The sequence below is a fragment of the Chrysochloris asiatica genome, unplaced genomic scaffold (assembly GCF_000296735.1).
Source record: "Chrysochloris asiatica unplaced genomic scaffold, ChrAsi1.0 scaffold00440, whole genome shotgun sequence".
Classification (NCBI taxonomy): domain Eukaryota; kingdom Metazoa; phylum Chordata; class Mammalia; order Afrosoricida; family Chrysochloridae; genus Chrysochloris; species Chrysochloris asiatica.
Genome location: NW_006408958.1, coordinates 268,855 through 295,332, shown reverse-complemented (window position 1 = coordinate 295,332; position 26,478 = coordinate 268,855). Strand labels below are relative to the sequence as shown.

Genomic DNA, 26,478 nt, shown 5'->3' with positions numbered 1-26,478 from the left:
TTTTTTTTTTCCCCTCTTCTTTCTTCTCCTGGTTGAGCTCTGATCATCTAGTCATCTGGTCCAGGTCTCATGGGTACTATCTGCAAGTGTGGGTGTTCTTGTGCCCATGCCCTCTCTTCCCATCAGCCAGTAGCTCCACTCTCCACTCGAGTCCTCTGTGGCCACGCCACTAACTCTGGGCCCAAGAGTTCCCAGGTCTCTTCTCAATGCTTGCCAAGCAGGTTCCCAAATGGGTCCACAGAAGCCCACTGAACATTGTAGGGCTTAGCTTGCCGCTTTATTGCTGCTTTTACCCCTCTTCCCTCTATCGGCGATGCGTGTGGTCACCAATCAGAGCGTGTATTTCCGTTGAGTCTTTGTCTTGGATCTCATTATAATTTTGATTTGCATTTCCCTATTGACTAATGTGGCGCTGTGGGTTAATGCGCTAGACTGCAAAGCCATTTGAACTAAAAGGTCGGCGGTTCAAGCTCACCAGCTGCTCCTCGAAAACCCTATACAGGGTTGCTGTGGATTGGAACCGACTCGACAGCACTTCACAACAACAACAACAATGACTAATGGGAGTCCTAGTGTGGCACTGTGGGCTAATGCACTGGACTGCAAAGTTGTTTGAACCACAAAGTCAGTGGTTCAAGCTCACCAGCCGCTCCTTGTAAACCCAATATAGGGTTGCGGTGGGTCGGAAACGAATCGACGGCACTTAACAACAATAAAGACTAAAGAGGAGTCTTGGTGTGGCACTGTAGGATAAGCATTGGACTACTAATTACAAGGTTGGCAGTTTAAACCCACCAGCTAGCTAGTCCTTGGAAACCACTATGAGTGGAAACTGACTAGACAGCACTTAAAACAGCAACAATGACTAATAATACCCAGCGTTTTTTCTTGTGCTTTTTGACAATCTTATGTCATCTTTGGAGAATTGTTTATCTTTTTTGAGTTTCAAGGGTTCTTTATAGATTCAGGATATTAAACTCATCAAATTTTGATTTCCAAATATATTCTTTCATTCTGTAAGTTGTCTTTTCCCTTTCTTAATAAAGTTCTTTCATGCAAAAACTGTTTTTTACTTTGATGAAGTCTTATTTTCCTCTATTTTTTCAGTGATGGTATCATGCTTTGTTAGTGATAGTATTTATTTTTTGTAACTTTTTATTGCAAACTGGTGAAGGTTGCTTGCTATTTCTTCTTGTTTATGTAAGAAAGATACAAGGTCCTGAAGAATTACCCCTATGTTGTCTTCTAAAAGTTTTGTGGTTTTAGCTCTTATATTTAGGTCATTGGTGTATTTTGAGTTACTTGTCTCATAGGATGTAATGTTGTTGTTGTAGTTAATGCTGTCTAGTCGATTCCAACCCATAGTGACCCTGTATAGTGTTTCCAAGGAGCAGCTGGTGAGCCTGAACCGCTGCCCTTGCAGTTCAAACGGCTTTGCAGTCTGGCGCATTAACCCACAATGCTGATGAAATCTTTTTGAGTCCCCTCAAAACATAACAGAGGTGGTCCTCATTTCACAAATAACAGATGGAGACCAGAACTCTTGAATCATTTGTCAAGATGTTAGCAGAACTGGGGTTGAAGGGTGCTGCTTTTAAAAGGCACTTAGTATATACCTTGCCTTGGTTGCATATTTTGAGTAAAGATCTGTTATTGAGTTGAGGTAGAATTCCAGGACAACTTGCTGTCAAGGCCGCTAATGGGACTCTCTCCTGTTCCTCCCAATTCTAGGTGCCCTTTATGCACCATGGCCCTCGTGTCTGCTGACTCCCGTATTGCAGAACTTCTCACAGAGCTCCATCAGTTGATCAAGCAAACCCAGGTACGAACCACAGCCCTCTATTCCTGGTGAGCTGTGAAGGGAACAAGGAATGGGGACATTAAATGTACAAGAACCAAGCTAATACAATGAAGGTGAGAGGAAGGGAATTTGTGGTGTGTGTGATAGATTTTCAGGATAGCATGGTTCTCTGAAGGAAGCAATTCTGTGGTTTTTAGTATATGCGCAGTGTTGTTCAACCAGCAGCACATCCATTTTTGATCACTCAGCCCAAACACCCTCATATCCAGTACCACTTACTCCCTTCAACCTTCCCCCAAACCAGCTTTGTAATTAGCACCACACCAGGACTCCTCATTAGTCATTGTTGTTGTTGTTGTTAGGTGCCATCGAGTCAGTACCGATTCATCGCGATGTTATGCACAACAGAATGAAACCCTGCCCGTTCTTGGGCTAACCTCAAAGTGCTGCCATGCTGGAGCCCATTGCTGCTGGAGCTTGGCCAATCCATCTTCAGGGGGTCTTCCTCTTTTTCTCTGACCCTCCACCTTACCAAACATGATATCCTTCTCCAGAGACTGGTCCCTCCTGACAATATGTCCTAAGTATGAGAGACAAAGTGTGGCCATCTTGGCCTCCAAGGAGCACTTCTTCCAACACAGATGTGTTTGTTCTTTTGGCAGCCCATGGTACTTTCAATATTCTCTTCTGACACCATAATTCAAATGCATCAATTCTCCTACGGTCTTCCTTATTCACTGTCCAGCTTTCATATGCATATGAGGTTATTAAAAATACCATGGCTTGGGTCAGGCGTACCTTAGTCCTCAAGCTGAGATCTCTGCTCTTCAACATTTTCAAAGGTCTTGTGCAACAGATTTGCCTAATGCAATACATCGTGTGATTTCTTGACTACTGCTTCTATGATTGTTGATGGTTGAGCCAAGAAAAATGAAGTCTTTTAACAACTTCAATCTTTTCTCCATTAACAAGAATGTCATTTATTAGTCCATTAGTCATTAGAGAAATGCAAATCAGAATAATAAGGAAATACCACTTCACTCTCACTAGATGGCTACTATTAAAATAAAAAGTATTGGTAAGAATGCAGAAAACTTGGAACCTTTGTCCGTTGCTAATGGGAATATAAAATTACTCAGTTATTTAGCTACAAGTTTGGCAGCTTCTCAAATAGTTAAGCATAGAAATACCGTAGGACCCAGCAATGACTCAGCAACTCTCTTACTGGGTATAAATCCAAAAAAGTGAAAACAGGATTTGCCTGTTTTGAACAGGGACATATCTTAGAAATGGAATCATGGTCTTTTGTTACTAGCTTCTCCCACCTAGCATAATGTTTTCAAGTTATATCCATGTTGTAGCATGTACTTCATTCCTTTCTTTCTTTTTTAAAAAATAACTCTCATTCCGTCCTTCCCCCGCTTTCCCAAGTGCCTGATAATCTCTAATCTATTTATTGTGTCTGCATTTGCCTATCCTAAATAGTTCATAGGGACTCCTGGGGGCACAGTGGTGAAAGTGGTCAGCTGCTAACTGAAACGTCAGCAGTTTGTGCCCACCAGTCACCCGTGAGAAAAACTGTGGCACCTGCCTCTGTAAAGATGACAGCCTTGGAGATCCTGGGGGCAGTCCTGACTGGCTCTCCAGTGAAACTGCATTATTCCATGACCATACTGTGGTGGTGGTGGTGGTGGTGTTAAGTGACCCTGTATAGGGTTTTTGAGGCTGTAAATCTTTGCAGGAGCAGAAAGCCTCATTTTCTACCGTGGAGCTTCTGGTGAGCTTGAACCGCCAACCTTCACAGCCCAGTGCTTATCCTGCAGAGCCACACACTCCCCCTGCTAACAATTGTTGTTAAGTGCCAACAAGTTGGTTCTGACTCAGTGACCCCGTGGAGGGTTTCTGAGGAGAAGCTAGTGAGTTTGAACCACCAACCTTGCAGTTCAAACCAACCTTGAGGTCGAGTGCTTATCCTACAATGTCACACCAGGACTCCTGCTAACAGTAGTTCTAGATATGTATTATTTTGATCTCTTCTTGGGGCAGGGGCATTCATAATGCATCAATGTAAATGAGACATGTTGTTGTTGTTGTTGTTAAGTGCTGTCGAGTTAGTTCCGATCTATAGCGACCCTGTATAGGGTTTCCAAGGAGCGGCTGGTGAGCTTGAACCACCAACCTTGCAGTTCAAACAACTTTGCAGTCTGACTCATTAGCCTACCCCCCAAGAATTTCCTTGGGTTTGGAGGTCTGTGTTTTCTCATAGGTGTTCCCCCTGTACCTCAGCAGCTAGAATGCCCATGGCTACTTCGAGCTTCCTCATTAAAAGTGACTTCTGTTTCTCCTAGGATGCCTGTACTGTCAACTGACAATGCTAAAGCCCTTCCCTGTCTGTGGGCTAGTGTTGTCAGTCCATTGCACATGCTGTTACCATTGTACATACAGTTAGAATACATGTTTAATGCCCAAAAGGGCTGGGTCCTCTGTACTAGGGTTAGTAATCTGCAGTGAACAGTTGCACCTAGGTTTCACCACGTCAAAAATGGACAGGTCGCAAACCTGTTGAAACACAAGTGCAATTGTTCACTACAGATCAGTAAGTAAGCACAATTAAGCCCATATGGTGCTGTAGGATAAGCACTGGGTTGAAAGGTTGGTTTGAACTGAAAGGTCGGCAATTCAACAGCCACTCCTTGGAAGCCCTGTACAGGGTTGCTATGAGTTGGAATCAACTCACCAGCATTTAGCAGCAACAACAGCCTTGCTTATTACATAATCTGCCCCTGCCTCAGCCAACATGACTTCATCTTTTCAGGCATCTGGTGTAATTCTGCTAAAGAATTCTCTTGCTCTGAGCCTCTCTCAAGGCCCCGATTTAATATTAGATTTCCCTTGTTGTTAGTTGCCATCAAGTTGGTTCCAATGCATCACAACCCTATGAGGGAGTTTCAAAACATTTTGGGGAAATGGAATTAAAAGATGATGGAATTTTTCCACAAACTTTTAGAAGAAAACAGTGCCCTGTCCTGTGTCGTCCCCACAGCCCTCCTGTCTCTGAGCCCATTATTGCAGCTACTGGGTCAGTCCATTCCGTTGCGGATCTTCTCTTTTTTGAGGACCCGCTACTTTACTAATCATGATGTCCTTCTCCAGGGATTGCTCCCTCCTGATGACATGGTGTTCAAAGTACATGAAATGAAGTCTCACCATCCTTCCTTCTAAGGAACATTCTGGCTGTACTTCTTCCAATACACATTTGTTTGTTCTTCATAGTACTTTTTATATTCTCCTCTAACACCGTAACTCAAGTGCATCAGTTGTTCTATGATCCAGCTTGTGCATGCATATATTGCTGTTGTTACATGCCATTGAGTCGGTACCAACTCATAGCGACTCTATGCACAACAGAACGAAACACTGCATGCATATGAGGCCACTGAAAATACCAGGGTTGCTATAACAGAAATGCCACAAATGCATATGGCTTTAACAAATTAATGTTCTCACAGTTTTAGGAGGCTGTAAGTCCAAAGTCAGAGTGCTGACTCTAGGAGAAGGCTTTCTGTCTCTGTTGGCTCTGAGGAAAGCTCCTTGTCTCCTTTCAGGCTCTGGGGGCCCAGCGTCCCCTGGAAATCTTTGTGTCTTGAAGTCAGTCTTCCCCTAGATCTGGGAGCGTCACAGTGGCGAGGCTTCAGGTCCAAAGGCCACACTGTACTTCCTGCTCTTCTTTCTAGGTGGTAGTGGATTCCTTTCTCTGCTCATTTCTTTTCTTCTTTCATCTCGTGAAAGATAAAAGGTGTTACAGGTCACAACCCAGGGAAACGCCCACTCTTAAACTTCTTACTGGTTTATCACCACTGAGAATCACAGCCCAGCCAAGTTGACACATATTTTAGGGTGAACACAACTCAGTTCATGATACCTGGCTTGGGGGCACTTTAGTCTTCGAAGTAAAGTCTCTGCTTTTTAACACTTGAAAGGGATCTTTTGCAGCAGATCTGTCCAATGCACTTATGTCATTTGATTTTCTTCTGATTGCTGCTTTCATGGGTGTTGATTGTACAGCCAAGTAAAATGAAATCCTTGACAACTTCAATCTGTTCTCTGTTGATCATGACATAGTCTATTGGTCCAGTCGTAAGGACTTTATTTTTATGTTTAGGTGTAATCCATACTGAAAGGCTTTGATCTTCATCAGTAAGTGCTTCAAATCCTCTTCCCTTTAAGCAAACATGGTTGTGTCACCGGCATCTCGAAGGTGAAGGAGGCTTCCTCCAATCCTGATGTCAAATTCTTCTTCATATAGTCCAACTTCTTGGGTTATTTGTTCAGCATGCAGATTGAATATGTGAAAGGATATAAACCTGAGGCGTATGTTTACCAATTTTAAACCATGAAGTATCCCTTTGTTCTGTTTGAATGACTGCCTCTTCATTTATGCAGGTTCCTCATGAGCACAACTCCCGTATTTTGCAGTGTTATCCATAATTGAGTATGATCTACACAGTGTAATGTGTTTGCATAATTAATGAAACACAGGTAAACATCTTTCGGGTATTCTCTGCTTTCAGCAAGACCCATCTGATATCAGCAGTGAGAGCTCTCATTCACTTCTTTTTATGAATCCAGCTTGAATTTCTGGTAGTCCCCTGTCAGTAAAGTGCTGCACCTGTTTTTGTTTTTGTATTATCTTTAGCATAATTTTACTTGCTTGTGATGTTAATGATATTCTATAATTTGCACATTCTATTGAATGGGCACAAATATGGATCTTTTTCAGTCAGTTGGCCAAGCAACTGTCGTCCATATTTTTTGGCACAGATGAGTGAACACCTCCAGCAATGCATGCATTTGTTGAAAAGTCTCAGTTAGTATTCTGACAATTCCTGGAGCCTTGTATTTCACCAATGCCTTGGACTTCTTCCTTCAGTACCACTGATTCTTGATCATATGCTGCTATCTCCTGAATTGGTAGGTCAACCAATTATTTTTGGTTCAGTGACTCTGGATTCCTTCCATCTTCTTTTTTCTTTTCTTTCAGTTTTAATTCAGCAAGCTTTTACTGAGTGTTTACTGTGTACCCAGACATAAGAAAAAATATAAAATGAATTGTACACTGAAGGAAGTTGTCATTTGTGAAGCAAGCTATATAACCATGAAACCCGTAGACAGTATCATCAAATGTGTAATACGTAATTATGAAGGAGATTCAGAAGTTTGTGGGTAAACTCCATTATCTTTTCATTTGATTAAATTTTTTTTAAAGTTTTTATTGTGAATTGAGTGATAGTTTTTACATGGGAGAACATCGGTTTTGCACTCATCGTTTCATTGCAATGATTACAATCCCCTCCATACATCATCATTCAACAGTGTTTGCTTCTTTTCCATTTTTTGTTTTTGTGGGGGGAAGATGTACACAAAATGAATATATAATCATTTAAACAAAGGGCACATTCTGTAAACCTGCCTCCTGGCTGCCAGCACACAACCTTTCTCTAGAGTCCTCAGCTGCTCCCTCTCTCTATGTCCTCATCTCTGCCTCCATCTCTGGTGTCACTGCTTCTCTGGATAGGGTCCCGCATTCCGCTCATGTCTTCTCCCTTGATGGTCCTAGGGTCCTCTGTTCCTGGACTGCAAGATTAACTACTACCCCCATTTTTGTTACAAAACTTCTACCTTTACAGTTGTGTCTGTCACAATTAGTCATGGTAACAATTATTCACTTGAATCATAAGAATCTTATCCCCATCTTCTTTCACCAGACCCATCTAAACAAGATGAAAACTATTCAGTGGGGATGCTACCTTCCCCCACACACTCTGAAACTAAAATCCCTCTTGAAAACTTGTAAATCAGTCACTTTGTGCCTCAATAACCCCCTCATTTTAGGTAGCCTGCGTCTAAGTTGCTGGAGTGAGATGATATCTCATTGTGGGCTTTTTTTTTTTTTTTTAAAGTTTTTACTGTGAATTGAATGATGGTTTTCATGGGTGGATATTAGTTTTACACTCATCATATCGTATTTCATTTCATTGCAATGAGTAAGATCCCTGCATGCTTCATCATTCAACAGTATTCGTTTCTAGTCCCTTTTTTGGGGGGGATGTGCACCCAAACTCAGGAATATACTATCAGACACACAGCCTGCAAGCCTGCCCCTGACGCCAGCATACATCCCTTCTGCTGGGGCCAACTGCTGCGTCCGACAATTGGCTATTCTCCGCAACCCACATGGAGAGATTAAACCCAAGAAGGGGCGACGGTAGATTAGAAATAAAAGGAAGAAACAAGTGAAATAAGAAAAAGTTGGTACCAGGTGGGATGCAGCACTCTGATGGAGATACTGAGACACAGACCAAGGCAGCAAGTTTATTTTATACACAGCTCAAAGGGAGGTACTTGAGGGAGGGTAAGGAGTATAAGAACATCTTGTACCGAAGGAGCCAGCAGTAAGCAGAACTTTATCAGAAACACTGTAACTTGTGGTAGCTAGCTAGAACACTGATGAAGCTGAGCCGAAGGACATAGCTAAGTACAAGGAAAGACCTTGCAAGTTCCCTATGCCCTGAGGCAGCCCTGCAAGTTCCTCAGGGATGGGGATCTTGACTTGGAAGCAGCCCGAGTTTCTAGACCACAACTGTTCAGATGCGATCCTTCGGTTAAACTACCCCCAAGTCAGGGAACTTCGGCTCAGCTGCTCCCAACACCCCTCTCCCTCCATGAGTCTAGAATCCTCAGCTGTTCCATCTCTTCATGTCATCATCTCTGTTGTCACTGCTTCTCTGGGTAGGGTCCGACACTCCACTCCCACTCTTCTCCCTTAATGGCCCCAGGGTCCTCCACACCAGTAAGACCACTCACACCCCTTTTTGCTATGAAATTTCTACCTTTACAGTTGCGACAATCACATTAGTCATTATAACAGTTAGTCACTATTGAAGCATGAGAATCTTGTCCCCATCTCTTGTCACCAGACCTGTCTAGACAGGATGAAAACCACTTAGTGGAGATTATGCCTTCCCACCACACACTCTGAATCTAACCTCCCTCTTAAAGGAACTTAAAAGTACTGTTCACTTCTTGCTTCGAGATCATTTCTTTTTCCAGCATCCGTAGTTGTAGCCCTGGTCCCAGGACTACTGCATCAGGTAGGGAAAAAAGGAAGCTGAGGTGATGTGGGGAACACATAACTCGTACAGCATCCTCTCTCATTCCCTCTTTCAATTGACGTAAGTGTCTAGGTTAATTTCTGAACTCTTGATTCTGTTCCATTGGTCTCTGTGTATGTATGGTCTCTGTGGCCACATTGCCTTGATTATTGGAGATTTGTATTAAGGTTTTCAGTCAGGAAGTGTGAGTTCCCCAACTTTAGTTTTTTTTTCAAACTTGTTTCAATGTATATGGTTACCTTGAATTTCCATGTGAATTTTAGACTCATATGGTCAATTTCTGCAAAGAAGTCGGTTGGAATTTGGATGGATTTTTGCATGAATCTGCCTTCTTAAGAAAGGAGCATCTACATGTGTTTGAAATTTTTAAAGCCTTTTGTAGTGCTTTTGAATTAATCAGGAAAAGAAATCCTTTTGAACTCATCCTGAACATGGATATAGAAAAATGAGGGTCATACTTATGGGGCCTCTAGCCCAGTATGCAGGTGCCACAGAAGGGTTCTGCTTATCTTTGCAGGAAGAGCGTTCCCGGAGTGAACACAACTTAGTGAACATTCAGAAGACCCATGAGCGGATGCAAACTGAAAATAAGAGTGAGTAGCCAGGCTCAGGGAGAAGGCAGGGGTGGGGGTGGGGTGCAGAGATTGGCAGCGTGGCTGTTACCATCTTTGAAGGAGACTTTTGCAAGTATCTGCCGTATTCCAGAATGAGCTGCCCCTTGGGCCAGAGAGACAGTCTTCTCACTGCCTGCCGATCCTAGGGAGCCTAAGTATCCTTCAGCTTTGGGGTCTGGAGAGGCAGTGAAATGAGGATGCAGCCATGGGAAGCCCTGCGGATGCACAGGCACCTCAGGCCGCTGGAGTGTTCTCTGCTAACGTCCTGAACTACGGATCCGTCTGGCTGGGGGTGACTGACTCCCAGCTGCTCCTTCCCAACTCTAAGTAGCTTTGAGAACTGTTTCCCCCAGTGTGCTAACAAACATTTTCCACATGTGTAATGACATGGAAATGGTTGGAAGTCCTTTCCTGGAGATTCCTTATAAATAGGAGCTTATTGAATGTAGGCTATCAGCCTCGGGGAGCACATCTGAGCCGGTAAAGCTCAGACCTTGGCCCCAGGCCTGTGATTTCTGGTGTGCTGGAGGCAGGGCTATGTTATTGCCACTGCCCTTTGCTTCTGTATCCTTGTGTTTACTCTGCAGTCTCTCCCTATTACCGGACAAAGCTGCGCGGCCTCTACACAACTGCCAAGGCTGATGCAGAGGCCGAGTGCAAGTGAGTAGCACCCCACACGGCCTCCCTCGTCCTTCCCTGCACACAGCCCCATGGAGGAATCAGTTCCTACTCTCTAGCCTCCACCCTCTCTGAAACCCACTGCTGCTGGGTCCCCTCTTGGCCTTGGCACTGCTGTTACAGATGGCAGAGCAGTGTGGGTGAGGTGTCACCTGGAGCAGTCAATGTAGTTGAGATTTAGTTGCTCGTCATTAACATGGGGTAACGGGATAATAGCTCCCTATAGGACTGTACAGTCGCTATGGGTCAGAATCGACTCAACGGCACTTTACAACAAACAGCAACAGGACTGTAAACATCAGTGTTGTTAGATGCCATTGAGTCAGTTCAACTCATAACTACTCTGTGCACAACAGAACGAAACTTTGCCCAGTCCTGCACCAGTCCCACAAAAGGAACATTCAGGCTGTACTTCTTCCAAGATATAAAATAGTGTCTGCCATTCCACAGTACCTGTGAAGTGCCTAATACCAGTGTTTATCAAACTCTTCTAACCATGACCCATGATAAAAAAATAGTTTCTATTGTAGTTCATTGACATTAATGGGGCCCTGATGTGGTACTGTTTACAGGATAAGCACTGGACTGCTAACCACAAGGTTGGCAGTTCAAACCCATCAGCCACTCCTTGGAAATCCTATCCAGGGTTGCTGTGAGTTGTAACCGAGTTGACAGTATTTAATAATAACAAAATTGTAGTTCATTAACAGTAATAACTAACTGTTATGTGGCACTTAGGGAGTCCTGGTGTGGCGCTGTGGGTTAATGCTTTGGACCGCAAGATCAGTTTGAACTGCAAGGTCAGCAGTTCAGATTCACCAGCCGCTCTTCGGAAACCCTCTACAGGGTTGCTGAGAGTCATGATAGACTTGATGGCACTTAATAACAACAATGTGGCACTTACTGTGTTACAGGTACTATTCTAAGCACTTTATGTATTTACCTCACAGCAACCCTGGGAGGTACTTTGTGATGTTACTCCCATTTTTCAGATGAAGAAACTGAGGCACAGAAAGGGGTTATGTAATCACCCAAAAGTTGCTTAGTTATAAGTAGTAATTCTGATTTTAAACCCTGGTTACTACTTTAGCCTGTAAGTCACTCAGGCCCTTGGATGGACACTGAGCTATACCTCTCCAAATACCAGCACGTCTCCGCACAGCACACCTTTATCTGTGTGCATACCACAGAGTGAGCAGGAATTCTGGAGTACACTTCTTCCTGTTCCTATGTGTAGTCTCTTCTGATTTCTGTTTTTTAAAAATGCTGGTTGTTACCCAAGAAATGAGCTGCATCACTAGTGACTTGCAGCTTTCAGCTCCGTGGTGACAGCTAACATTCAGGCACCCGGAGCAGAGAGAACTGCAACCCCAACTTCTCACGGGCTCTTCCTGCTGCTCGCAGACACTCTGCAGACCTTTGCTGGAGCCCAACTGGCATCTGGCCCCAGGCCCTCTCCCTAGAGAGATGTGAGTGTGGGTCCTGCAGAGATAAAGGGCAGGCCAGTGTAACTAGTGGACCAGCGGAGATGTGGCCCCCATGCCCAGGGATCTGGGGTGGTCTCAGGGAAGGAGTGAAACCTAAGCTGGTATCACAGGCATACGAGGAGAAGGCAGATAGCTGGGGCAGAGCAGGAAGGGTCAGAGGTCACGAGGAGTGCCTGTCGAGCATGTGCACATCAGGATGAAGACTAGTCCCTGTCTGAGGCTGGAAAGGGGCCGTCAGGCCATGCAGGCTCTGGCACTGTGAACTTTCCTGAGGCCACAGGCTGCCATGATGACTCGGGAGCAGGATATCCCCTGGCTGCTATCTGTCTGGTGAATGGACAGAGTGAGATTCCAGGCAAGCTGGGAAACCAGGCAAGAGATGGTGCTGGAGCTGAGTTGAGACGATGGAAGTGGGGACGGAGCAGCAAGGACCATCCCAGAGTTGTTTTGAGATCAAATCCAAGGATTGGGTGACCATATGGGAGAGAAGTTGAAGGTTTTAGCTTGGACAAATGAATCTGATGGGGCTCCCTGTGCCAGGTTGGGGAGCAAAGCCAAAATAGAAGCGAGGAGAGGAGATGGTGAGTTCTGATTGGAGGCACTACCTCTGTGGTGGCCTTCTCTCGGCTTTCCCACCCTGGTTTGTAGAATGACTGTCTGGCCACACTCAGGCCCTTCCCCACTTTCCTGGCCCCGAGTGTCGTGTACTTAAGTCAGAGTGAATCAGGCTGATTTGGGAGTGTAGGTGAATTGTCCCTTCTAGCCCAGGTGATGGCTAACGGGGCCTCTAGGAAAGCAGTTTGGGGGCTTCTCCTGGCCAGGCATTAGCTGACCCAGAGTCCAGACATTTACACGCCTGTCTTATGAGCCCAGTTCCCAGCACCTTGCCATCCTGCAGCTATTCTGTTTCTTGGCGCTCTCACGCCATCACCTGTGCATTCAGTGAGCACCTGAGCCATCAGCTCAGTCAGGACAGGGAGCAGCAAGGTGGATGCAGTGGTGCCCATCTAGGTGGAAAGCACGGTGGCTCCAGGAGAGGTGCTCCTACAGGTGCTGGAAAGTGCATCAGCTTGGTCAAGAGACTAGACTTTAGAACCCTGAGGAAGCTGAGGAGCCGCCGGAGCCCCCATCCTGGGACACTTTCTTTTAACATGTGCCACAGCCACTACCCAGCTGGGTTTCCTTTTTTTCTTTGCTGAAAGTGGAAACAACCCATTAATTTTTTTTTTTTTTTAATGTTTTTATTGTGAATTGAGTAAAAGTTTACAGGGCAGATCATCAGTTTACAGGACAGATCATCAGTTTTACATTCAACAAATCACACACATTGTTTCATTACAATTATTATAATCCCCTCCATGTACCATATATTTATCTCTAGTCACGTTAGCTTTTTTTTAAACACTCAGACATATATAATAATTTACACCACCGAAGGGCACATTCTGCAAGTCTGTCTCCTGGCCTCCAGCTCTCAGTTCCTCTCTTCCCATAAATCTAGAGTCCTCAGCTGCTCCCTTTCTCCCTGTCTCCATCTTTGCCACCATCTCTGGTGTTGCTGCTTTTCTGGATAAGGTCCCACATTCCGCTGTGCTCTTCTCCCTTGATGGTCCTAGGGTCCTCTGTTTCTGGACTGTAAGATTAACTACTCCCTCGGTTTTGTTACAAAATTTCTTTTCTACCTTTACTATTGTGAGTCGCAGTTAGTCATGATAACAATTACTCACTATTGAATCATATGAATCTTATCCCCATCTCTTTTAACCAGACCCATCTACACAAGATGAAACTTATTCAGTGGGGACTCTTACCTTGCCTCACACACTCTTAAACTAAACTCCCTCTTGAAACCTTATAAGCCAGTCACTTCATGCCTTTATTGTCCCCTCATTTTAGGTAGCCCGTCCCTATCTACACTGTGTACAGAGGGGATAGCATTGATAATTGATATGAAGACTTCTTCCCTGTCTGTTGGCATTTAGAGCTACTACCTCCATGAGTGTAAGTCAGGTTCTTCAAATTGTAGCAATTTACCTTTGTTTACTTTATAAATAAATAAATAAAAATCTTCCTCTAGTCGAGTTGTGATTATCAAGCCATCAAGGCCAGGGTACTGTATGCAAGTTTTGGTGTTCTTGTGCATCTCCCCTCACTTCATATCAGCTGGATGCTTCACTCCCAGCTCTAGCCCTCTGTGGCTATGTCCTTGTCCATGGGCTCAGGTGTCCCCAGGTCTCACCACACTTTGGACCAACCAGCTCTTCCTCTTCTCTCTCTCATCTCCAGGTCAGTGGGAGTCCATGGAACATGGTCAAACTTATCCCATTACTTCATTGCTGCATTTCCCCCTCTTCTACCCACCAGTAGACCAATGTGGTCATCAGCAAGCTTACATGTCTGTTCATGTGTTTCCTTTGAGTTTCAGTCTTAGAGGGGGGTTAGTCCTGAGGGAACTTGAATGCTTGCCTTGATGGCTTCCCAGCAAACAACTTGCTTATTCTTGTAGTAGCCACTCATAGTGCCATTTTAATTATATTTTCCCCTGATGATCTTTCTTTGAAGATGTATCTTCTGTTGCTCTAGGTGTTCCAGGCTGGTCTGCTTGTTCTTTCTAGTAGGAATGTTTCTCCTCAGAAGGTTCTGGATGGGGCTCAAGATTTCACCTAAAGGTCCTATACACTGCAAAGGTTCTTCAAGAGGCCTATTTCACTGGGCAATTTGTAGAACCCCTTTTAGGTATTCCAATCAGTTATAGGCTGAAGATGGGCTTACAAGCTTTCTGTAATCATGTTTCTTGACATTCCTTTGTATCCCACTCAAGTGTCTATTTTACAATCATAGGCAAGGGAAACCAATATTTACAAGCATCTTAGTATTATTTCCCCTCTTCAGACTTCACTTGCTTTTAATTTTAATATCCAGTAGATACAGCTTTGACTCTGAAATAGCTAGACAATCAAAACTCAAATGATATCAAGCATATCCTTAAAGGGGGAAAAAAAAAAAGATGAAAACACACCACCTGAAAGCAATAGCTGACATTAACAATACTACAAGTATCCTGTTGAAGGCTCATAGAAGCATTTACTCATTTGTCATCCAAGATTCTCCACTTAGTTCAGGATTAGGAGAAGAATGCACACTGGGATCTGGTGAGTTGGCTTCATCCACGGAGAGTTCTTCCTTCTCGGTCTCTCTGGGTTTCTTCTCTGGCTCCTCTATGCCAGGTGCGTTTTCACTCACTTGGTCTGTCTGCTCTGTAGCTAATATTTTCTCAACAGTTTGCTCTGTACTGTGATCAAGACCATCTTGTTCTTCTAAAGATTGTTACTGGGGTTGAGATTGAGCCTATTAGACTTCATTTCAGGGATTTCAGACAGAAAATGAGACATATATGTTCCTCCTTCAGGGGGTTGGTTTTCTGATGGAAGCACATTTCCTGATGGTAAGGGACCAACTGAGCTGGCACTTTCCACTGCCTTCCTCTTCTCAAAACTAAACTCTGGAAGTCTTGGTCTGACAACCCATTACTTTTTCTAACAACTGATCTCAGTTTCTAAAGGCCTTGTTATGGCACACTGGAGCCGGGGTCAAAGGGAAGCAGGGTCAAAGATCTCGCTCTCCATAGCCAAGTGGAGGATGGGTATCCCTTCCTCGTGGGGACATAGGATTTTCTAGCATTCATGTAAAAAGCACTTCTGAAGGTGCGTCTCCCCATGGGCACTGTGACCAGTATGATCCATGGTGTCTTCTGGGACACTCTGCCACCAACAGTGGATCATAGTCTCAGTGACTCCAAGGCTCAGCTAGGAATGGGAGTTGGATGAGTGTCTAAACCAGTGGAGCCAGAGGGTGCAGTTCAGCTTTCCAAGGGTCTGAGTGACTTGTGGGCTGAAGTAGCCAGTGCCTCGAGGCAAGAAGGCATGCCCTGGAGATCTTGGTAAGCCAGATACTGGCTGGGACAGCTAACTAGAGGAAGTGTGCAAAGCCATATACCTGGAAGGCTGGCATGTCTTCCCCCACCACAGCCTGGGCCCACAGGTGCCCGGAGCCTGCCAGTGTTGCTCCAGATGGCCGGGGACAGGAGGGTGTGGGTGGCCAGGGTCTACTTGGATGGAGCCTGTGGTTTAGCTGCTTTTTGTCTAGCTCAGCAAGAGATAAGTCCCAAAAGGGAGATATATTTTTTTAACCTTTTTCTTTTTTTTTAAATGTTGTTTCGATCAGACACTTTTACTGTGAATTTGTATGTATAGTATTGGCTTCTTCTAAAGAGGGGCCCACAGTTTTGCTTCTTACTAATGGTCATGGGCTGCGGAGGACTGACTGTTCCAGCTGCAGACAGCCTCCTGGGTGACCCCATCCTGAGGGTCTCTGCCCAGCTTCTTTCATGCTCACGCTTTAGCTGGCAAGTCAGACCTAAAGTTTCCATCAAGAAAACTGCTTTTTGAACAGTGATCGGAGTGGGACTACAATAACATTAGGAAGTTGAATATTACATTTTGTTCCTAGAAATTCCCAACACACACTAAAGTAGTAAAGGCTCTGGTACTCTGTGCCATACAGATTTCACTTAACTCATCAGGGTTTCTTAAGTTTGCGTGATTCTCAAATCTAGATGTTACCCAGAGTTTCTAGCTGGGGTGGAGCTCAGACATTGGTATTAATCTTTTATTTTGAAATGACTTCAGATTAGAGAACTGTACCACTGTGCCACATATGTTTTGTCACTCTCTATCCACACACATTTGATCAGTTTTCTGAGCGTTGTAAGTTGCAGACATGATGGCCCTCACATTGCAGTGTTCTTTGAGGAGCTTCTCTGGAAGAAATCCGGTTTGCTTCTGTCAGCTTTTTGGGGTCTCTGCCACTCTGGAGAAGTCCAAAAGATTGGTGGTTTGAAACCACCCAGAGGCACCTCAGAAGAAAGCTATTTCTACAGGGTCAAAACCCTGAAAGCCCTATGGAGCCGTTCTACTCTGACACACATGGGGTCACCATGAATTGGAAGTAATTCGAAGGCAACTGTTTTTATGGGTTTTGCCACTCTAGGACTTTCACAGATGTTGCCTGGGACTACAAGTCCATGCAAAGGTCTGCCTTTTAGGAACAAGTCTGCCCTCACCCAACCCTGCTTTGTGCCAAGACACCTCTCCCCTAGGGTGGGAGCAGGGGCAGGTCTCCTTTTACGCAACCCACCCTGGGCAGACCTTGGGGTTCAGCTTCTGTCTGCTGGGTCCATAGAGGCTGTCAGAACTGCAGCAATGTATCCTCAGAATTCATCAGCTGCGCTTAGCCAAAGCAACTCTCCCAGCTTGTGTAGAGAACTCTAGGATCCTGCTTTCTCTCCAGTTGCTGGCTTGCCTGCCTTATGGCCTTGTTGCTTTTTTGATGCTTTTAAGATTAAAAGACACAGATTTAGTGTTGATTGCTGGTCCAAATGTTGGCCTGCCACTACTAGATGAGGAAGTCTAAGTGAAATACTTCAGCCAGACCTTCCCCTTCTCCCTGCAGCATCCTCCGGAAAGCCCTTGATAAAATTGCTGAGATCAAGTCTCTGCTGGAGGAGCGGCGGATAGGTGAGCAGAGAGAACCAGCTTGGTGTTGCTGACCACAGGGCCTCTGTAACCCCGGGCCTGGGTGGTCCTTCCCCAGGGGCACTGGGACATGAGTGCAGATGATTCCAGTCTCTGGGTCTCCCCGCCCTTCAGACACGTGGACCCACTGCTGCCCTCATGCTTCCCTCTTCCTCCTCAGGCCCCAGTGCCATTTCTTGCTATGTGAGAACCTGGCTTGCTTCCACAGAGCCACGCCTGGGTATCTTGAAGCTGGCATTCTAAGAGGCATCGACAGTGTGTAGCTTCCCAGACCTGTTTAGACTGCCAGTTCCTTGGCCTTCCCACCTATACCCTGCCCTTCAACTCAACCATGGTGGGCAGACACCTCACTCCTCAAAAGTGTCAGGTGGCTGAGCCTGCCTGAGGTTAGGGAGCCATTTACATTTGTTACTTTAACTTTCTATTGAATCACAACATAATGTCAATAGGAAAACATACATGTGTACAGTTTAATGAATTTTCCAATAACTAACACCACTGTGTGTAACCAGCACCCAGGTCAAGAAACCACAAGCCCTCCCTATTTGTCCCTTTGTCTCTGCTCTCTTGAAGTTAATCTCTTGGTTTCACTCTGGTCTTTTTAGTCTTGAGCATCTAGTGCCAGGACAGGGATTGTGCTTTGAGAGGTGGGGGGCGACTCTGAGCTTAGGCTCCCTGCAGGTGTGCTGGAGGGATCGGGGACAGGATGCTCTCCCTGTCTCAGAATGGGGGGCTCACTTCCTTCCCACAGCGGCCAAGATCGCAGGCCTGTACAATGACTCGGAGCCCCCTCGCAAGACCATGCGCAGAGGGGTGCTGATGACCCTGCTACAGCAGTCTGCCATGACCCTACCCCTGTGGATCGGGAAGCCTGGAGACAAGTGAGGGCAGCCAGGCTGGATGGAGGGCACAGGAGGGACTGGTTCCAGGGTTTGGGTGGGACTAACAGTTTCCTCCACTCCCAGGCCCCCACCCCTCTGTGGAGCCATTCCAGCCTCCGGGGACTATGTGGCCAAACCTGGAGACAAGGTGGCTGCCCGGGTGAAGGCCATGGACGGGGACGAGCAGTGGATCCTGGCTGAGGTGGTCAGTTACAGCCATGCCACCAATAAGTAAGTAGACCCTGTTCTCTTGGCACCACCCTGTCTGGTCTATAAAACAGGCATGAAGCTTTCCTGGGGTGCTGTGGGGGTGGTAACAACTCATGCTCTCCCTGTTCCTGCCTCCCCGCAACACTCTCTGACCTGGCCTGGGTACTTGACTGCACCCCCGTCTTGTTCCCCTGCAGGTATGAGGTGGATGACATTGATGAGGAAGGCAAGGAGTGAGTGTCTGGGCCAGGGAGGGCACCACTAGGCTGCTGGGGGAGCCCCTACCTGGCCGTGGGTTCACACCAGCTTCCCTCCTTCCCGCTCCCAGGAGACACACCTTAAGTCGGCGTCGTATCATCCCTCTGCCCCAGTGGAAGGCCAACCCCGAGACAGACCCCGAAGCCTTATTTCAAAAAGAACAGCTTGTTCTGGCCCTGTATCCCCAGACCACCTGCTTCTACCGGGCCCTGATCCACACACCCCCACAGCGGGTAAGGCAGCCCCCATGACCCAGGACCAGGCACAACAGATGGGGTCATGGGGACGTCGCCATTCCTTTTCTCCTCTCAGAGACTATGGAACAGCCCTGCAACCCTGTCCTCTAGGGTGGCAGTAGCTGGCCCTGCTCAGATGAGCTGCGGTGTCCTTTAGTCTGAGCTCATTTGTGTGTCTACGGCCCTGAGAAGGAAGCGAGCCAGGTCCAGGGCCTCTCTCCAGATCTCCTGATTCCTGCGCCACCACCTTTGACTTGGCACTGTCAGCCCCCAGGCCACACACTGCTATCTCCTCTTCCTCCAGGACCCCTGCCTGATGCTGCCTCTGGGCTCCCCCTTGGTCCCCTTAACACAGGGTCAGGGCACAAGAGCCTCCAGTTAGGCCCACCCACATAGGGCCCCCCATCCCTCCTCTTCTCTGCTTTGTCCTCTGCTCTTGACCCTTTCTTATAAGGAAGCAGCTCTGTAGCAATAAGGACTAGGGGGGCTCAGCCACCTAGTCTTCTTGGCTCCAGAAAGTGATGGTCTAGGTTGAGGGACCAGGTGGAGCTAGGGAGGTCTCGCCTGGCAGTCTCTGACCAGCCCTTGTGTCTGCTTCCTGCCGCAGCCCCAGGATGACTATTCGGTCCTGTTTGAAGATACCTCCTATGCAGACGGTTACTCCCCTCCCCTGAATGTGGCACAGAGGTACGTGGTGGCTTGTAAAGAGCCCAAGAAAAAGTGAAGCAAGCCATCAGGCTGCACCCCTGCCACCAAGGAGGGAAGGAAACAGAGCTTCTCTGTGAGCAAATAAATATTTTCCCCCCTTGCCCACACCCATCTCCTGCGTTTTACTTCTTCAGACCCACTTCCCTTGCAAATAGTGCAAGCAGGGGAACTGGAGGCTGCAGTGGGGTGGCCCTGTTGGTCTCAGTGGGCATTTACTCTTAATTCAGGTTTTCTCTTTGCTTCCAATACAGGCTCTCCATTGAACACAAACCATATTTTATTCGTGAGGCCATGCCAGCCTTGTTTTACACCACTCTTTGGAGTGATGCCCCTCATAGCTGGAAACGGAAACTGAGGCTGGAGCCTGCCATCTTTTCCGCATAGTGGGCATCAAAGCGCTCATTCTGGGCCACAGTGAAGGTGCTTTTCCAGTCCCCTGCGATGCCTGAGGGTGGAGGAGGCAGGGTGGTGGTTCCAGGGACAAAGGACACCCCAGGTCACTCAGGTCTGGCTCTAGCTGCTGCTTCCACTCTCCCTCCAGCCCTCCAGGACTAGCTATGGCAGGTGGGCACTCACCTTTCCTCATGAAGGCGGAGATGTTGTGGTCCATGATTTCGGTGGGCAAAGTGCTGTAGTTAGCCATGGGGTTTTTCTTCATCTCCTTGAAAGATGTGTATTGGACTATGCGATCTACTGTCTCCTCAGGCAGGGAGTGCCCCATAAACTCCAAGATCTTCTGGATCTCCCTTTTCGGGTCCTGGAGGCAGCAGAAAGCTTGGATTGCTTGTTGCGTAAACAGAAGCCTAACAGTTCAGGGATCTGGCCACTTCCACTTAGCAACCCCTTGACTCTGGTCATCTTTCTATGAGTCAAAAAAAGTTGCTTTCTATCCTGTGGTCTTGGCAGTGAGCCATGTGTGATTACGTATGGATGAGGGCAGTCCTCTCATAACTGGCCCTGGAGCTTGGGCCAGCCCTGACTGGACAAGTGCTGGGAGGAGCAGTATTAACTGATTGATGCGGAACATACAGCTAGCTCAGGGGCTAGGAGATAAGAGCTGTACAAAGTACTGCTGCTGCTGCTAGGGAGGAGATCACGGGGCCTGGTTAGTCCTGTGGGAGAAGGGCTGGAGGAGGGGTCCAGGAGCCCTCCTGGGGGTGGGGAGCAGGTGGTCTCACCTCCTTCATGTCCTCATAGAAGAGGTAGAGAACAGGGTGGGTATGAGTCAGCTCCCACCACTCCTGCACGTGCTGGAACCAGGACCCATAGGACACTGGGGGAAGGGCACCAACACAGGTGGTTAGTTTTTGCTGACTGCCCCCGTCCCTCCTCCACAGTCAGGCCTACCTTCCCCAGCCATGAACTTCTCCAGGAAGTCATCCCAGGTGCCAGGATCAGGGTGCACTTTGGCCATGTTGTAGAAGTGGTAGTAGGAAACAGCCACATCCTTTGCATTACGGGCGACATAGATGACCTGAATGGACAGATGACCACCCAAAGCCATTACCGCCCAGCGCCACGTCCTCTTACTATCCTCGGCATCCCGGCAAGGGAGTGATCTCTTGATTTGGCAAAGGGGGTAACCGCAGTTTCGAGCTTGACCTACGTGAGGGAATACAACTGCAACTGCTGAGATCCAATGTTAAGAGTCCTGACTGGTCCCTGGAAACCTAGGCTATTCTAATCCTGAGCAGCACCACTACCTCAACAGCAGTAACCCCTCTATTCCACTCTTGGGCCCGTTGGTACCCCCTACTCTGCTTCTCTCCAGTCTGTACTGGGAAAGGGTCTGACAAGACTTGGGGAAGTGGGGAGACCATCCTGGAGGAAGAGAGCCAGGGCTGGGATGGTCTCAGTAGTCTCCTTTCATGGCTACCTCTGCCACTGACCTTGACCTTCTGATCCAGCAGAACCTGGGGGAGCAGGGACAGAGGCAAATGGGTCTTGAGGAGCCGGGGGGCTGGTGTATTCTTCAGTGTCTCTATGCCTAAGCCATGGGAGGGAAAGGCCCAGTGAACTCGAGCCCAGTTATTCCTCCTTCTGATCGCCTCCAGTGCCCACCCACATACCTGAGGGAATCCCTGGGGCACTGAACTCAAGGAAAGGCACCCGCATGAAGATAGGGGCCCGACGACACTTCTCCAGGTCACCACCTTGGTAGATCATGTCCAGGATCTCGCTCACCCAGGTGGTACCTGCAGAGAGGGAGAGCAAGCCCCTGCTGGCCCAGAGTGGAGACTAAAGCCCGAAGCGGGGCTGTCCCTCTGTCACCTACCAGATTTGGGGTAGGTGCTGATAAGCAGGTCATTGGGCCAGACTTGAAAGTTCTGCAGTGGCCCCATTGCCTCTGCAAAGTAACTGATGAGCGGGACCCCCTTCACGTACTTCAGCGGCTGGCGGAAACTGTCCTGGATTAGCTCCATGTTGCCAAGTCAGGGCTGCACGGTCCACTTCCCTGGAAAGCAGCACAGTGATACCCTGTGCCAAGGCCACTGAGGCTCAGAGAAACTGAGTGACTTGTACAAGTTCAAAATCGAGTGAGTGGTAGAGCTAGATCTAATTCTAGTGGCAGTGACGTGCAACCCTGGCTGTGCATTTGATTTGCCTGCAGAGATCTGAAAACTCCCAATGCCTGGGCCATACCCAATCCAAGTATGGGAAAAGGGACCCTACAGGCACCGTGGATAAGTGCTTGGCTGCCAACCAAACGGTTAGCAGTTCAGACCCACCAGTTGCTCATTTGGAGAAAGATGTGACAATCTGCTTCTGTAAAAATTTACAGCCTCAGAAACATTCGGGAGCAGTTCTCTGTGATGTAAAGTCACTATGCATCAGAGTCCACTCGACAGCCATGGGATTGAGTTTCTGGACCGGGAGTCCAGGCACCAGTCTGTTCATAAAGCTCTCCTAGTGATTCCAAAGTGCAGGTGAGAAAACTATGACCCAGGAGCCTGCCAACCAGCCATTCTTCCCACATCCTGAGCTCCACCCAAGGCTGGGCCTGCTATCCAGCTCCTTCTCGACTCCCGGGTAAACAGGGCCACTTGGTGCAAACACTGTACACTCTGCAGAGGAGGGGAGGGGTGGAGGAAGATTTGACATGTGATGGCAGAGGACGACAGAGATCGAGATAAAGCTGCTTTGGGCATTTGGGGGCCAAGAGCTGAGCAGGGTGAGGGGTGGTCTGGCCCACCCCAGTACTCACCTGACCTCGTAGGATCCTAGCCTTGTGACCACCTCAGTGTGCTGTGGCAAAGTGTTGGTGCAGTGTGAGTACAAAACTGCATTCCAAGCAGAATTTATATGTCTACAAGTGGGAGGGACCTGAGCTAGGCACAGCCTGGGACTTGGCTGCCCTCTCAGAAGGGAAGGGTGGAGTTTTGGGGCGGGGAGGACTCATGTTATTTCCTAACACCTCAGCTGGAGGCCAAGCATACACTGGCCTGAAAACGCAACTTCAAAACTGAAACGAGGCAGAAGGGCCCCGGCGTTAGGGTTTTAGTTTGTTGAGGTAGAATTCTGGCTTCCAACCTGCCTAATGAACCCAGTTTAATGTGGCACTGTAGGATCAGCACTGGACTGCTAACTGGCAAAAGCCACCAACCACTTCTTGAAAAAAAAAACTATACAGCAGGAGTGGGGAACCTTTTTTCTGCCAAAATTTCTAGCATCATTCACAGACCGTAGAAAATGATCAACTTAAAACTTAGCCTGCTATATTTATTCAAACATTGAATTAACCCACCCTTAATGTAATGGAGTCCTGGTGTGGTGCTGTGGGTTAATGTGCCAGACTGCAAAGCCTTTGAATTGCAAGGTTAGTGGTTCAAGCTCACCAGCTGTTCCTCGGAAACTCTATAAAGGGTCTCTATGGTTTGCAATCGACTTGAGGGCACTTCACAACAACAAATGTAATGGCAGTCCTGGTGTGGTGCTGTAGGATAAGCCTTCAACCACAAGGTTGGTTTGAACCGTAAGGTCGGCAGTTCAGGCACACCACTCTTTGGAAACCCAGGGTCGCTATGAGTCAGAATTGACTCGATGGCACTTAATAGCAATGTGATGGCTGGAGTCCTGGTGTGGCACCATAGGATAAGCACTTGACCTCAAGGTTGGTTTGAACCACAATGTGGGTGGTTCAAACTCAGCAGCTGCTCTTTGGAAACCCTATACAGAGTTGCTATGAGTCGGAACCGACTTGACAGCATCTAACAACAACCGTGATGGCTGGTACTGCAGTTGCTTTGGCAGGACCACCAAATGGTTTCATGGGTTTTGTATGGCCCATGGAGCCCTGGTGTGGCGCTGTGGGTTAAAGCACTGGACCCCAAGGTCGGCAGCTCGCACTTGCCAGCTGCTCCTTGGAAACCCTATACACGGTCGCTCTGAGTCAGAACCGAGTGGACAGCACTTAACACCACCAAGAGGGAAGAGAAGAAGCCTTGGTGATGGAGTGGAATCAAGGAACGATGATGGGAGGGGGAGGGGTGCCCCTAAATAGGCATAGGGCAGGACCACTCACCTCTGGCCCAGTCTTGCAGACATCAAGAGTTCAGACCAAGTGGCTGCCAACAGACCTGGCATCTGACAGTAAGGCTGGTCTCAAACTACATGGGAAGGACAGAGCGAAGGATTGGGGGCAGAGACCACAGCCCGGGAGACAAGGAATATTGGAGCCTAACAGCCCGGGTAGAAGCTCTGGCTCCACAGCTCCTATGGGATGTCACGGAGCCTCAAAATGGGATGACCATATCTCAGTCCTGGCTGCTGGAAGAATTAAGTGGCCCCCAAAGGTGCTTTGTTTCCCTAGGCTTCAAAGTGGCTCCCTAGACAGGCATGGGTTGGGGCTTGGATAGCCATGGGAACACTCTCTTCCCTTTGCTTTTGTCTTTATTCTTTGGGTAAAAGTACAGAGTCAAGTTGGAACTAGAAGAGGAAGGGTTGAGTAAAAGGAATGAGTCCCCAAGCTGCCAAGTAGAACACAGAATGCAGAGACAGCGCTCCTAGTGCGGGCTGTGAATGACGGAGCCAGTGCAGCCCTTCTAGCCTCAGAATCTGTTGTCAGATGCCATTGAGTCGGAACCAACTCATAGCAACCCCATGCACAGCAGAATGAAACAATGTCCGATCCTGGGCCAACCTCACTACCGCTGCCACACTTGAGTTCATCAATGATGCCACCTGGCCGATCCATCTCATTGGGGATCTTCCTCTTTTTCTCTGACCCTCCATCTTACCCAGCATTCATCCTTCTCCAGTGACTGTTCCCTCCTGACAATATGTCCAAAGTATGAGAGACGAAGTTTAGCCATCTTGGCCTCCAAGGAGCACTCTGGCTGCACTTCTTCCAAAACAGATCTATTGGTTCTTTTGGCAGTCCATAGCACTTTTGTTATTCTCCTCCAACACAATTCAAAGGCATCAATTCTTCTACCATCGTCCTTATTCACTGTCCAGCTTTCGCATCCATATGAGGTAATTGAAAATACCATGGCTTGGGTCAGGCGCACCTTAGTCCTTAAGCTGACATCTTTGCTCTTCAAGATAGTTGTCTTCCAAATTTCTTGGCAGAGATGAGTGAGTGCCTCTTGTGCCGCCTCACTTTCTTGAAAGATTTCAATTTTTATTCCATCAATTCCTGGTGCCTTGTTCTTTGCCAATTCCTTCAATGCACTTTGGACTTCCTCCCTGAGTATCACTGGCTCTTGTTCATATGCTACCTCTTGAAATGGTTGAACATTAACCATTTCCTTTTGGTACAATGACTCTCTGTAGTCCTTCCATCTTTTCTTGATGCATTCTGCATCACTTAATAATTTGCCCAGAGAATCTTTCAATAACGAAAGTCGTGGCTTGAATTTTTTCTTCAGTTCCCCCAGTTTGAGAAATGCTGACTGTGTTCTGCTGGGGACCAGCCTCAGCAGACTTATTCAAGGGTTCCAAAGGAGGATGTGGCATCGGCGAAAAGGAATCACACAGAGTCGATGGGTTGTGATGATTTCAAGATCTTTCTCTCTTACTTTATTCTATCTTACAACCCCCTTATATACCGTTACAAAAAAACATTGCTTTCAGAGTAGTCAATGTCTTCAAAATACAATCTATTCTGGGGGCACATTCTTCATGGTTTACGACCCTTAGATTTACAAAAGGGACAAGAAGTTACAGCAAAGAAACATTACATCAAAGTATATGTGACATCCTAATTTCTTGTAACCTTTTGGTTAAACATTTGTTCCTACATAAATAACTTTTATTCTTTTCTCTGAGGTGCAAGCTAACCTTTACATATGGTTCTTAACCTCTATCTGTTAAGTCTTGTTAAATCATCAATCTTAGCTGTCGGGTGCAATTATTCTTCGTTAACCTCCTCCATACTCTGTTTATAGCCTACAAAAAACATCACTTATCTACAAAACTGAGGCCATGAAAAACAACTTACCTTATCAATCTAAGAACATCTAAATTAAGCTTTTTATTTATGTATCTGTGTGTACCCATAGCCCTTATTCATGGTCTAGTTAAGAATTCCTTATTGTCATGAACTAAGGTTACAAGGAAGAATGTTTATAATCACTAAACCTAAGCTGGTAGTAATTCAACTGGCAAATCCTGTCTCCTAGTAGTCGCAAGAACATTGTTAAGTATAAAATTACCAATGATTACAAGTAGAATAAATAAATGTAGCTTCTAACTTTTAATAACTAAGGGCCTTTGCATAGAGTTTTCCCTTGTGGCTTTGCCATTTCAAGGAAACATTCATTGTCGCTTTGCTAGAACAATGAGCTCTTCATGCGCAGGGTCCCCATAGTCTCATTTATTTATTTCAATTCCTTGAT

General features: G+C 46.9%; 2 protein-coding genes across 2 annotated transcripts; one reads left to right on the top strand and one right to left on the bottom strand.

Annotated features, from left to right (window-relative positions):
- Window positions 1–1,733: 1,733 nt before the first annotated feature.
- Window positions 1,734–19,690, top strand: CCDC101 (coiled-coil domain containing 101). The gene is made up of 9 exons (XM_006877033.1): window positions 1,734–1,822; window positions 9,491–9,566; window positions 10,175–10,247; window positions 17,264–17,328; window positions 18,098–18,227; window positions 18,312–18,458; window positions 18,635–18,670; window positions 18,766–18,928; window positions 19,539–19,690. Exons 1-9 carry the CDS (start codon window positions 1,748–1,750, stop codon window positions 19,653–19,655), a joined length of 882 nt encoding a protein of 293 aa, XP_006877095.1. The 5' UTR covers window positions 1,734–1,747; the 3' UTR covers window positions 19,656–19,690.
- A 277-nt stretch (window positions 19,691–19,967) lies between these two features.
- Window positions 19,968–22,065, bottom strand: SULT1A1 (sulfotransferase family, cytosolic, 1A, phenol-preferring, member 1). Its single transcript, XM_006877032.1, has 7 exons — window positions 21,915–22,065; window positions 21,709–21,834; window positions 21,529–21,626; window positions 20,987–21,113; window positions 20,818–20,912; window positions 20,216–20,396; window positions 19,968–20,084 (listed from the first exon to the last, which is right to left on the bottom strand). The coding sequence occupies exons 1-7, from the start codon at window positions 22,060–22,062 to the stop codon at window positions 19,972–19,974; spliced, it is 888 nt and encodes a 295-aa protein (XP_006877094.1). The 5' UTR covers window positions 22,063–22,065; the 3' UTR covers window positions 19,968–19,971.
- Between the last annotated feature and the right edge of the window lie 4,413 nt (window positions 22,066–26,478).

Excerpts from the sequence above, each read along its gene's own strand:
- CCDC101 (XM_006877033.1), top strand. The coding sequence starts at position 1,748 with ATGGCCCTCGTGTCTGCTGACTCCCGTATTGCAGAACTTCTCACAGAG. Across the intron at positions 10,248-17,263 it reads GATGCAGAGGCCGAGTGCAA|CATCCTCCGGAAAGCCCTTG; the intron begins GTGAGTAGCACC and ends TTCTCCCTGCAG. Across the intron at positions 18,929-19,538 it reads TCCACACACCCCCACAGCGG|CCCCAGGATGACTATTCGGT; the intron begins GTAAGGCAGCCC and ends TTCCTGCCGCAG.
- SULT1A1 (XM_006877032.1), bottom strand. The coding sequence starts at position 22,062 with ATGGAGCTAATCCAGGACAGTTTCCGCCAGCCGCTGAAGTACGTGAAG. Across the intron at positions 21,114-21,528 it reads TGCTGGATCAGAAGGTCAAG|GTCATCTATGTCGCCCGTAA; the intron begins GTCAGTGGCAGA and ends CTGTCCATTCAG. Across the intron at positions 20,397-20,817 it reads TCTATGAGGACATGAAGGAG|GACCCGAAAAGGGAGATCCA; the intron begins GTGAGACCACCT and ends TGCTGCCTCCAG.